Source organism: Sinocyclocheilus grahami, unplaced genomic scaffold, assembly GCF_001515645.1.
Source record: "Sinocyclocheilus grahami isolate Dianchi unplaced genomic scaffold, SAMN03320097.WGS_v1.1 scaffold335.1, whole genome shotgun sequence".
NCBI lineage: Eukaryota > Metazoa > Chordata > Actinopteri > Cypriniformes > Cyprinidae > Sinocyclocheilus > Sinocyclocheilus grahami.
The window spans coordinates 261,011-272,987 of NW_015505514.1; the positions used below are offsets into that span (position 1 = coordinate 261,011).

The 11,977-nt window shown below is 40.3% G+C and overlaps 3 protein-coding genes across 3 annotated transcripts; all 3 read left to right on the forward strand.

The window, feature by feature from the left end:
• Positions 1–378: 378 nt before the first annotated feature.
• LOC107602769 (GTPase IMAP family member 8-like) lies at positions 379–2,492 on the forward strand. The gene is made up of 3 exons (XM_016295345.1): positions 379–431; positions 1,253–1,551; positions 1,612–2,492. The coding sequence occupies exons 1-3, from the start codon at positions 379–381 to the stop codon at positions 2,469–2,471; spliced, it is 1,212 nt and encodes a 403-aa protein (XP_016150831.1). The 3' UTR covers positions 2,472–2,492.
• Positions 2,493–2,666: 174 nt separating this feature from the next.
• Positions 2,667–4,253, forward strand: LOC107602770 (GTPase IMAP family member 8-like). Its single transcript, XM_016295346.1, has 3 exons — positions 2,667–2,774; positions 2,910–3,318; positions 3,379–4,253. The coding sequence occupies exons 1-3, from the start codon at positions 2,667–2,669 to the stop codon at positions 4,236–4,238; spliced, it is 1,377 nt and encodes a 458-aa protein (XP_016150832.1). The 3' UTR covers positions 4,239–4,253.
• Positions 4,254–7,791: 3,538 nt separating this feature from the next.
• Positions 7,792–11,635, forward strand: atp5f1b (ATP synthase F1 subunit beta). Its single transcript, XM_016295379.1, has 10 exons — positions 7,792–7,940; positions 8,510–8,683; positions 8,762–8,936; positions 9,075–9,196; positions 10,052–10,236; positions 10,332–10,490; positions 10,577–10,699; positions 10,781–10,993; positions 11,086–11,287; positions 11,376–11,635. Exons 1-10 carry the CDS (start codon positions 7,835–7,837, stop codon positions 11,471–11,473), a joined length of 1,557 nt encoding a protein of 518 aa, XP_016150865.1. The 5' UTR covers positions 7,792–7,834; the 3' UTR covers positions 11,474–11,635.
• The last annotated feature ends 342 nt before the right edge of the window (positions 11,636–11,977 follow it).

Consider the following 11,977-nt stretch of genomic DNA (forward strand, 5'->3'; position numbering starts at 1 on the left):
TGTGTGTGTGTGTGTGTGTGTGTGTTTTAGCGTGAGTATGCATGCATCCACACATGAACAGGTCCAAGGCCTTTATGTTTGCAAGCACACATGTACATATGTGAACGTGAACATGATCAACATGCTCCTGAACACTAATAGTTTCTATTACTTTCATTCTTTCCCATTCACTTTGAATGGCTGGACATTTTTGACCAGGAACACCACAGGTGTGACTTTGTGCCATTTTGTACAAAATAAAAGCATTTAAAAGCAAACTCCCTGATTAAACATTAAAGTACACTAGTGTGATAAACGATGCAAATTTTCATCAGTTTTTAGAATATTTTAAACTCACGTGCGAAAGGGTTAGACTTGCTGTACTGTTGTTTTTAGTAAATGCCGGACAGAGAAACTGCAGGTTCATTTAGTTCGCTGCTCGAGCTTGTTCTGTAAGGTAAGTTTTCAGTATGAATCTGATTTCACCTTAGCCTCGGTGTTTTTTAATGTTGTATAAATGACTATAAATAGGCTACTACAACTGATGATGAGTGGTCCGAAGTGTTTTGCTAGCGCTCGGCTGATGTTGACATGGCTATATCATTTTTTTTAATTTTCTTTTAGCCTAGCTATATATTTTTCCTAATGATACTATTAGCCTAAATATGCCGTCAATCGTCACGAAATATTTCTTAACCTTTGCTTTTAAGTATTTTCTTTATTTCTTATATCCAGGCGCCTATTAATAAAATAAAATAAAAATACTTATTGAGATTCATGCTCCCGGTTTCAATTACAGTTACTTACAAATGACTACAGACAATTCAGTTTCAGGCATTTTTATTTTCAGTTTCGTTTTTGACTGCAGTGCAGCAATGAGATCCTGCAGCCTTGGGTCACGCATTTCTTAATGCAATAAGCATCGCTACCATTAAATTTAACATAGTTCTTATTCAAAAAAACAGATGTTTTGTTTGTTTGTGCATTTTAATGACCAGTTGTGTAAGCTGTGCAAATGACAATTAAAATAGGCCTACCTGGCAAAGTTAAAGTGCTTTTAATGCAATTAGATTACTGGTCAAAAACTAAAACTAGTAAGACACAAAATTGGCTAAAACAGAACTTATAAAAATTCAAAGAGACACTTTGGGTTTGCTCTCAAAAGCATTGGAATATAGTTTCCCTTTCACCTAATTTTATTTCCATCACCAGTTTTAGGTTGTTTGCAAAAGTTTTATATAATGTTTCCTCCCCTACTATCTTAAAAATAAAGGCGCTTCACCATCAAAGCTGACAGGTTCACTGAAGAAGACAGAAAAACTGTGGAGAAGATTGAGAAGCTCTTGGGACGAGAGCGTCTCCAGAAAACCTGGATTCTCTTCACCAGAGGAGATGAACTGGAGGATGGAAACTTGACAATAAAAGAGTTAATCACTGAAAACAAACATTTGAAGAAACTCCTTCAGAAATATGACCAGAGATACCATGTGTTCAACAACAAGAAAAAAGGACACAGTGGACAAGTTACACTGCTACTTGCAAAAATTCTCAAGACGTTTCTTAAGAAAACAGGTGAGTCTTTTTGGTAATGTTCTAACTAGTCTTACTAACACTTCATATATTTTTTAACAGAAAAAGGAGCAGGGAAACTGGAGCAGCCTCCGCCGAAGAGATGCACATTAATGTCAAAAAATGCTAACGAATCCACAAGGATGGTGCTCCTGGGTGAAACTGGTGCAGGAAAGAGTGCAGCCGGTAACACCATACTGGGACAGAAGGTGTTCAAATCTGCAGTAACCAATACATGTTTAAAGAAACACGCCACGGTTGCAGGCAGGATAGTGTCTGTAGTTGATACACTTGATTTCTTTGACACAAAGAAGAACCCTGAGCAGTTAGTTAGAGAGACGGCGAGAAGCATTCATTTATCCAGACCCAGACCTCACGCTTTTCTCATTGCATTTCCTGCGAACATGAGGTTTACTGAGCGTGAGGAGCAGATTCCTCAGATGGTCCAAATACTGTTTGGAGAGGATGTGTTAAAATACTCCATTCTCTTCACTCATGGGGATCAGTTAGAAGGAGGGTCCATTGAGAAACGTATTGAGGGGAACTGTGCATTAAGACATCTAGTACGTGTGCAGTGTGGAGACCGGTATCATGTCCTCAACAATAAAAACATTAAAGATAGAAAGCAAGTCAATCATCTACTGCTGATGATTGACAGAATGATAGTGCAGAATGGCGGATACTACACTAATGAGATGCTTCAAGATTCTCAACAAGGGGAAGAACAGCTGACACAAAGGAGGGAGAGAAAAATAAGCATTCAAAGAAACTCTGGATATTCTTTTTTATCAGGGGATTGCCATCATTTTAACATGTTAGTTGTTGTAGTAAGTGTAGCTATTGGAGTTGGTCTTGGAGCTGTTTGCGGAGCTCCTGGAGGAGCTCTTGCTGCAGTTTTAGTGGAGGTGGTGCAGGTGGTATAGCTGGTAGTGCAGTTTTTGGTGGAGCTATTGGTGCAGCCGTTAGTGGAGCTGGTAGTGACTCTATTGGTCAAATTATTGGTGGAGCTGTTGGTGGTGGTGTTGGTTTCAAGGCTGGTGGAGATTTCGGTCATACTGTTGGTAGACCTTTAACTGGAGATGTTAGTGAAGCTCTTGCTGATGCTGTAGGTGGAGCTTATGGTGGCCATTTTGGTGGCAAAGTTGGTGGAGTTGTTGGTGGAGCTGTTGGTGGAGCTTTCAGACCTTTTAATGGAGCTGTTGGAGCTGTTAGTGGAGCTTGTGCTGGTGCTGTAGGTGGAGCTTTTGGCGGCTATGTTGGTGGCGAAGTTGGTGGTGAAGTTGGTGGAGCTGCTGGTTACATAGTTAGTGAAGTTTTTGGTAGCACTGCTGGTGATATTGCTGGATGCTTTGTTGGTGGAGCTGTTGGTGGCGTTGTTGGTGGAACTGTTGGTGGCATTGTTGGTGGAAAAGGAGAATGCGATTCCGCAGAAATACGTTTTTCAGAAATGTGAATCAGGTCCCTGTGCGTTTCTCCTGGTCATCAAAGCTGACAGGTTCACTGAAGAAGACAGAAAAACTGTGGAGAAGATTGAGAAGCTCTTGGGACGAGAGCGTCTCCAGAAAACCTGGATTCTCTTCACCAGAGGAGATGAACTGGAGGATGGAAACTTGACAATAAAAGAGTTAATCACTGAAAACAAACATTTGAAGAAACTCCTTCAGAAATATGACCAGAGATACCATGTGTTCAACAACAAGAAAAAAGGACACAGTGGACAAGTTACACTGCTACTTGCAAAAATTCTCAAGACGTTTCTTAAGAAAACAGGTGAGTCTTTTTGGTAATGTTCTAACTAGTCTTACTAACACTTCATATATTTTTTAACAGAAAAAGGAGCAGGGAAACTGGAGCAGCCTCCGCCGAAGAGATGCACATTAATGTCAAAAAATGCTAACGAATCCACAAGGATGGTGCTCCTGGGTGAAACTGGTGCAGGAAAGAGTGCAGCCGGTAACACCATACTGGGACAGAAGGTGTTCAAATCTGCAGTAACCAATACATGTTTAAAGAAACACGCCACGGTTGCAGGCAGGATAGTGTCTGTAGTTGATACACTTGATTTCTTTGACACAAAGAAGAACCCTGAGCAGTTAGTTAGAGAGACGGCGAGAAGCATTCATTTATCCAGACCCAGACCTCACGCTTTTCTCATTGCATTTCCTGCGAACATGAGGTTTACTGAGCGTGAGGAGCAGATTCCTCAGATGGTCCAAATACTGTTTGGAGAGGATGTGTTAAAATACTCCATTCTCTTCACTCATGGGGATCAGTTAGAAGGAGGGTCCATTGAGAAACGTATTGAGGGGAACTGTGCATTAAGACATCTAGTACGTGTGCAGTGTGGAGACCGGTATCATGTCCTCAACAATAAAAACATTAAAGATAGAAAGCAAGTCAATCATCTACTGCTGATGATTGACAGAATGATAGTGCAGAATGGCGGATACTACACTAATGAGATGCTTCAAGATTCTCAACAAGGGGAAGAACAGCTGACACAAAGGAGGGAGAGAAAAATAAGCATTCAAAGAAACTCTGGATATTCTTTTTTATCAGGGGATTGCCATCATTTTAACATGTTAGTTGTTGTAGTAAGTGTAGCTATTGGAGTTGGTCTTGGAGCTGTTTGCGGAGCTCCTGGAGGAGCTCTTGCTGCAGTTTTAGTGGAGGTGGTGCAGGTGGTATAGCTGGTAGTGCAGTTTTTGGTGGAGCTATTGGTGCAGCCGTTAGTGGAGCTGGTAGTGACTCTATTGGTCAAATTATTGGTGGAGCTGTTGGTGGTGGTGTTGGTTTCAAGGCTGGTGGAGATTTCGGTCATACTGTTGGTAGACCTTTAACTGGAGATGTTAGTGAAGCTCTTGCTGATGCTGTAGGTGGAGCTTATGGTGGCCATTTTGGTGGCAAAGTTGGTGGAGTTGTTGGTGGAGCTGTTGGTGGAGCTTTCAGACCTTTTAATGGAGCTGTTGGAGCTGTTAGTGGAGCTTGTGCTGGTGCTGTAGGTGGAGCTTTTGGCGGCTATGTTGGTGGCGAAGTTGGTGGTGAAGTTGGTGGAGCTGCTGGTTACATAGTTAGTGAAGTTTTTGGTAGCACTGCTGGTGATATTGCTGGATGCTTTGTTGGTGGAGCTGTTGGTGGCGTTGTTGGTGGAACTGTTGGTGGCATTGTTGGTGGCATTGTTGGTGCCATTGCTGCTGGGCCTTTGGCTTTAGTTACTGGAGGACCTGCTGGTGGAAATGTTGGTGGAGTTATTGGTGGAGTTTTTAGTGGTGCTATTGAAGGAGCTTCTAAAAGAGCTAATAGACGAGCTAATAGAAGTGTGTGTGTAGATTTTGATAGAATCTAAAATAAACATTTAGTCACAGATTCATATTTGAATCCAGTTATTTATTCACCACTAAGAGACTTTGAGACTTCCAAAGCAATTACTCTACATATAACATTGCAGCGATCAGGCTTCTGTCGTTCATTAAACAAGGCGAAAGAAAGTTACAATTAGCAAACTACTCCTAGTCAGTAGTACCGGAAGAAATTGGATCATTTTGATGTGAACAGTTTTAACACTAAGCACAGCTAAACACAGTATTTGGTTAGAGAAAATGTAAATGTATAGAATAAGTAGCATAGATTTTAAAAATGGGTAGGGACATATAAAAATATATGTATCCATGTAGTGTAGGCCAGATCATAAGAGACCAGGTTTAGCAGGTTTTTTTTAATGAACCTGATAGGGGATCAGCCAAACTTAAAATGAACATCTGCCGCTTTTTTTGCCTTTAGCAGGTTTACTTTGAAATCTTGCTTGACTTACATCTTTTTTTTAAATAAGTGAATAATTTTCAGTGTTTGTCTGTTAATGTATATCAGTAGTTGTTTTTGTATCTGTATCTACTGTAAATGTATACCTATGCACACAATGAAATTAGGGATGAGATTACTTTCCTGATGACGATGGTGAAGCTGGAGGTGTTTTGTTGTCATCTTTAGACATCGGTCTGTGACATTAAGTTTAATTAATTATTATAGATATACACATAAAGGTATCATAAAACTGAAAAAAGTATTGGGTGTGAAGTTATGATGTTGAGAGAGACAAGAAAGATGATCTTTCTTGATTATCTCCTCACTGCAGCATCTGTCTGGCTGTTAGAAAAATGTAAACTGCCAACACAGTTGACTGATTTATGAGAAACCAAATGTTTTATACTGCAAAATCTCATATAACATAAAATTGATCATAAAGCATGTTATTCAGCCAATTACTCAGATGGATATAATTGCATGAGTTCAACTCTCATTAACATTCATTTTAACGACTAAATGTACTTGATGGAAAAATAAATCTAATGTGAATAATTTGTAACTTCATGATGCTCTGTTTGATATTAATAAAGCTTTTTGTTGACATTTTTGCATGACTTCTGTAACCCTGCTTTTCTCTAAATATGAATAGAAGATAACTACACTTTCAATGAGTTTAGATTTTTTAAATAATGTATTCATTAAATTGAAAAAAAGATTAGAATCACAGGACTGTGTGTTTTAATTTCTTTGTCAGAACCAATCAAAATGGGTCTACTGGCATTCACTACAGTAACCACAACATTTTACTGCTAATTTGCATACTAAGACGTACTATTCAAGGTGTTTTTTGACAGAGACATCAATTTAACAAAAACTGTCACCCATACACGTCTTTTGACCAATGAATTTCCAAAAATGTTCAGTCTTGATTACTGAATAATGCTAGTATTCGGCACTGACAGGGAAGCGTGAGATTTCGACTGTATGTTTCACGGTTATAGTTATTGAAATGACATAACGTTTTGATGTTTTAATGATAATACTTGGGTAAATGTCACAATATCCATCTAATCTGCTAAAAAGCATTTCATATTTATTATTCTCAACAAAACAAAAGATGTGGCGCAGGCGTACAGACTTCCCACATGTACCACCCTTGTTTCGTTACATATAAAACAAACCTATTCTGGATAATAATAAAGCGTTTTTACGTAAATGCAATCCTTATCCTAAGGTATTTGGCCAAAATCTTCCAGATCACTATTCAATTGTTTCTCTGCACAGTATAATCAGAGATGGGTAGATAAAAAATTGTAATCTGTTTCTGATTCCAAATTACATGACAATGTAATCCATTATTTCACATTTTAGGTAATATAATCCGACTACTTTTAGATTACTTTTGACCTAACTCGTTTATCACGTTGATTTAAATAGAATGATCTTGCACCACACTGATATAAAAATACAAAGAGTAAGAAAATATATTCCATTTGTTGTAATTATCAACATGAAGTGCATTAAACATTATATTACATCAAGGTTTCCCAAACTGGGGTTCGTAAAGGAACTGCAGGAGGTTCACGGGTTTAATGAAAAGCTAACAAATAATTAAATCATAAAAATGTAAATCATTTTAAAATAACAATCAAAATAAAACACTTACTAAAAAAGATGACTTTTATGTTTACCTGCATGTGACCAGAGAAACCTGAACATGCAAATGTGACAGGCCTACTTAATTAGGCCTATTAAAATATGTATTTTTAAAATCTCAGGGGAATTTTAAGTACACATATTAGGTGAAAGAGGTTCAGATGCCAAAAAGTTTGGGAATGTCTGCGTTACATGTAGGTAAATAAGAAATAACGTGAACATGTGCATTTTTAATGTGTTTGAAAGACAAAAGCCTTCCAAAGCTATATTAATACATGGTCAAATAACTTACTGAGCGATAATTCAAATAAAAATGAATGTGTTCATCAGTAGCCTAGTTGATGCAATGTTGAAACACTTCTTAAACCTGAAATGATTTTTGTAAATCTAGTGGTCAAATGCTGTGTGTCCACCTTCTTTGTGTCAGTCTCCACAAAACTGGACTTTCTGAGTGTAGCGGTAAGCTATTTTAGAAAGGAGAATTTAAAAGAGGAATTAGGGAGAATCAGTAAATTATGAATAATTTATTGATATTGTGTGAACAATATGTAACAAATAAAAAAGTAACTGTAGTCTGATTACAAGTATTTTAAAATGTAATTTACTCTAATTACAAGTACTTAATTTTTGGAATCTGATTACGTAATCCGGATTACATGTAATCAGTTACTGCTGTTTCAGTTCATTGTCCTTCAAAACTGACGCATGCGCAGACGCTCAGTTCCTGTGTCGCCATGTCTGCTACGCATGCGCATTGTCGGGCTCAAGCGGCACTATATATCAGCTGCCGAGCCTCTGCCCCATTCCACCTTCAGCCATTTTAACGATGTTGGGAGTTGTGGGACGCTGCTGCACCGGGGCTTTGCAAGCTCTCAAGCCCGGGGTGACCCCCCTGAAGGCTCTCAACGGAGCTCCAGCAGCGCTGTTTTCTCGTAAGTACAATTCATTGGTTGGTTTTTAAAACGGTTGGGTTTAACGCAGCTAGCCCTTCAGCAGCCTCATGCTAAATGGCAGCAAGTGCAGGCCGCAAAGTCCTAACCTCACCGTTTCCAGTGATTGCTTTCGCGTGATGTGCTACACGTAAGAAAGAAACTGGCTGGAAATAAACTGACATAACGGAATGCTTCATTTGACGACAACAGCTCATTCTGGTGGGCATGAAAACAGGAATGACCTTTATGTGTCTAGCGCTGCTAGCTGTGCTCGCAGCTCGCGAGGTCACGGTAACGTACGGATAAACATGTTGAATAAATGCAACCACATTTACAGTCTCGAAAGACAGATCCCAACAGATTGAGATTTTCTACAACATCGACTTGCTTGCGTTCATTCATTAGCCTGTTTTGACTTCTCGGGACGCTGAGCAAACACAAACTATAGTGACTAATCGAAATAAAAGCGTTCAAGTGCGCATGTACATATATATTTTTTTAGATGTTTCAATTGCAAAAAATGTTATTACCCGTGTCAGTTACATGCGATGTTTCTCTTCCTCTCTCAGGCAGGGGTTATGCCGCTCCTGCCGCAGCTGCTGCCGTCGCCAGCGGGCGTATCGTCGCGGTCATCGGTGCCGTTGTGGACGTACAGTTCGACGAGGATCTGCCCCCTATTCTCAATGCCCTGGAAGTGGCCAGCCGTGACACCAGGCTAGTCCTGGAAGTGGCTCAGCATCTGGGTAATGAGACCAAAGCGTTTGAATCCGAATTGAAAAGTCGCATAGACTTGCAAAGTAACTGTTTTTGCTCTTCTGTAGGTGAGAACACCGTCCGCACCATTGCTATGGACGGTACCGAGGGGCTGGTGCGCGGTCAGAAGGTTCTTGACACCGGTGGCCCCATCAGAATCCCTGTGGGACCTGAGACACTCGGCAGGATCATGAATGTCATCGGCGAGCCCATTGACGAGAGAGGCCCAATTACCACAAAACAGTGAGTTTATTAAGAACACTAAAGCAACTTAATCGTGTTTTGCTAGCTCATTTAAGGAGCATTAGTCCTCTTGTGAAGTAGACAATTGAATGTTTGAGATGCAGGCAGATGTTGAGCTGATTGTGATCTGTTGTTCAGGACTGCCCCCATCCATGCGGAGGCCCCAGAGTTCACAGACATGAGTGTCGAGCAGGAGATTCTGGTCACAGGAATCAAGGTCGTAGATCTGCTGGCACCCTATGCCAAGGGTGGCAAGATCGGTATGTGTGTGGATATACTACTGTTAAAAAAAGATTGGGCTCAGGTATTTTTTAATGAATGCTTATTAAATTGATCAAAAGTGACCGTAGAGACACTTATAATGTTATAAAATTTCTAGTTTAAATCGGTGCATTTTATTTATTTTCTATTCATCATAGAATACTGAGAAAATGTATCGTGGAGTTCTTTTCAACATTTGATAAGTGTTTGAGCACCAAATCAGTATATTAGAATGATTTCTGTAGGATCATGTGACACTGAAGACTGGAGGCAAATTCAGCTTTGCCATCACAGAAATGGATATAGATTTTAAAGTGGAAAAGTTAAGTTATAGTATTATTTCAAAGTATTACTCTTTATTGCATTTGATCAAACAATGAGCATAATAGTTTTTCAAAAACATTAGAAATAAATCTTTGACTCTGTACTTTTGAGCCATATTTATTTTTTTGGGGGGGATATTTCACCCAAAAATGGTCGTTTACTCATCAAGTTGTTCTAAACCTGTATGAGTTTCTTTCTTCTGTTGAACACAAGACATTTGAAGAATGTGTGTAAACAAGCAGTTGCTGGAAGCCAGTGACTAACATAATATGGGGAAAAAAGATACGATGGAAATCAATGGGGACCAGAAACGGTTTGGTTACCAGTGTTTTTCAAAATATCATCTTTTGTCTTCAGCAGAAGAAATAAATTCATACAGGCTTGGAACAACTTGAGAGCGAGTTAAAGAACATTTTCATTTTTGGGTGAACTATCCCTTTTAATTGAAGTGTTGGCGTATGGAGTTTTATAAGTTGCTTGCTTTGAATCCTGCTATGTTTTAGCTAACTAAAGGCATCTCATTTCTTCAGGTCTTTTCGGTGGTGCTGGTGTGGGAAAGACTGTATTGATTATGGAGCTGATCAACAACGTGGCTAAGGCTCATGGTGGTTACTCCGTGTTTGCTGGTGTGGGAGAGAGAACCCGCGAGGGAAATGATCTCTACCATGAGATGATCGAGTCTGGTGTCATCAACCTGAAGGACACCACGTCAAAGGTAACTTGAAGATCTAAAACGCCTCTGATACACCAGTTAAAATCTATTACCTTAAGAATTGCAGTAAGTTACAAACTCCTCTCGGTTCCCATTAGGTTGCGCTGGTGTACGGACAGATGAATGAGCCCCCTGGTGCGCGTGCCCGTGTGGCTCTGACTGGACTGACCGTTGCCGAATATTTCCGTGACCAGGAGGGGCAAGATGTGCTGCTCTTCATCGACAACATTTTCCGCTTCACCCAGGCTGGATCAGAGGCCAGCATTGGATTATTTGGACCTGTTTTTTATCTTTGTAATCTGAATCAAGTTTTATTGACTGGCTTTTATTTCTGTTCTCATAGGTGTCTGCCCTGCTGGGCCGTATCCCCTCTGCTGTGGGTTATCAGCCAACTCTGGCCACTGACATGGGTACCATGCAGGAAAGAATCACCACAACCAAGAAGGGTTCAATCACATCTGTGCAGGTACACTTCCTTCTGTTTGCACAGCACACTCTGGCGCTTCCTGGATCTCTTCATGTTCTACAGTGTCATTGTCTCTCATAGGCCATCTATGTGCCTGCTGATGACTTGACTGATCCTGCCCCTGCCACTACTTTTGCTCACTTGGATGCAACCACTGTGTTGTCCCGTGCCATTGCTGAGCTGGGCATCTACCCCGCTGTGGACCCACTGGACTCCACCTCCCGTATCATGGACCCCCACATTGTGGGATCTGAGCATTATGACATAGCCCGTGGCGTCCAGAAGATCCTCCAGGTGAGCACCAACGAATATGGGCTTCATCTGAGCACTTTGCTCCATTTTTGAATTCCAATCCATGACCTTGTTCTCGCTCCTCACCCTCATAGGACTACAAGTCCCTGCAGGATATCATTGCTATTCTGGGTATGGATGAGTTGTCGGAGGAGGACAAGCTGACTGTTTCTCGTGCACGTAAGATCCAGAGGTTCCTGTCCCAGCCCTTCCAAGTCGCTGAGGTCTTCACTGGACACTTGGGCAAGCTGGTGCCCCTGAAAGACACCATCAAGGGCTTCAAGGCCATTCTGAGTGGTAAGTCTCAAGTTTGCCTTCTGTTTGTCTCGGCTGTTTTGATTGTCCACTCTTGGTAATGGTATTTGTTTTTATTCTGTTTCCCTAGGTGAGTATGACGCTTTGCCCGAGCAGGCCTTCTACATGGTGGGCCCCATCGAGGAGGTCGTCCAGAAGGCAGAGAAACTGGCTGAGGAGCATTCGTAAATGAGTTGGTTTAAATGTGTCAGGGCGGGTTGAATGAAATGGCACTTGGTTTGTAACGTTACATTCAAAAACAAATTGTATCTTTATCGCTGGTCATTCTGAGGTTCTATTTAATGTTTCCAATTCGTGAAGAAGGAAATAAAACTCTTACCGTGAACTGTTTCGCTTGGTCCTGTTTTTTTTTTTTAGTTTTTCCCCTAATCTGGTCCATAAACCTATGAAGCCCATTTTGACACATTTGGTACGCTAGTTTCTAAGGCCTCTAAATTACTATGATCAAATACTTGATAAAGACTTGTACACAATCTTCTACATGCCCTCTAATGGAAGAGGGCATACTTGCTTTTTTTTTTTAAGCAAGTAAATGGCTTTTGAGTCTTTATGCTATGAAGTCTCTAATGATTTTAATAATCGTAACTTAAAGCTGCAGTCTGTAATTATTATTTTTTTTGGTTAAAAATTATCCAAAATCAATATTTGAGCAAGTACATAACCAACAAGTGT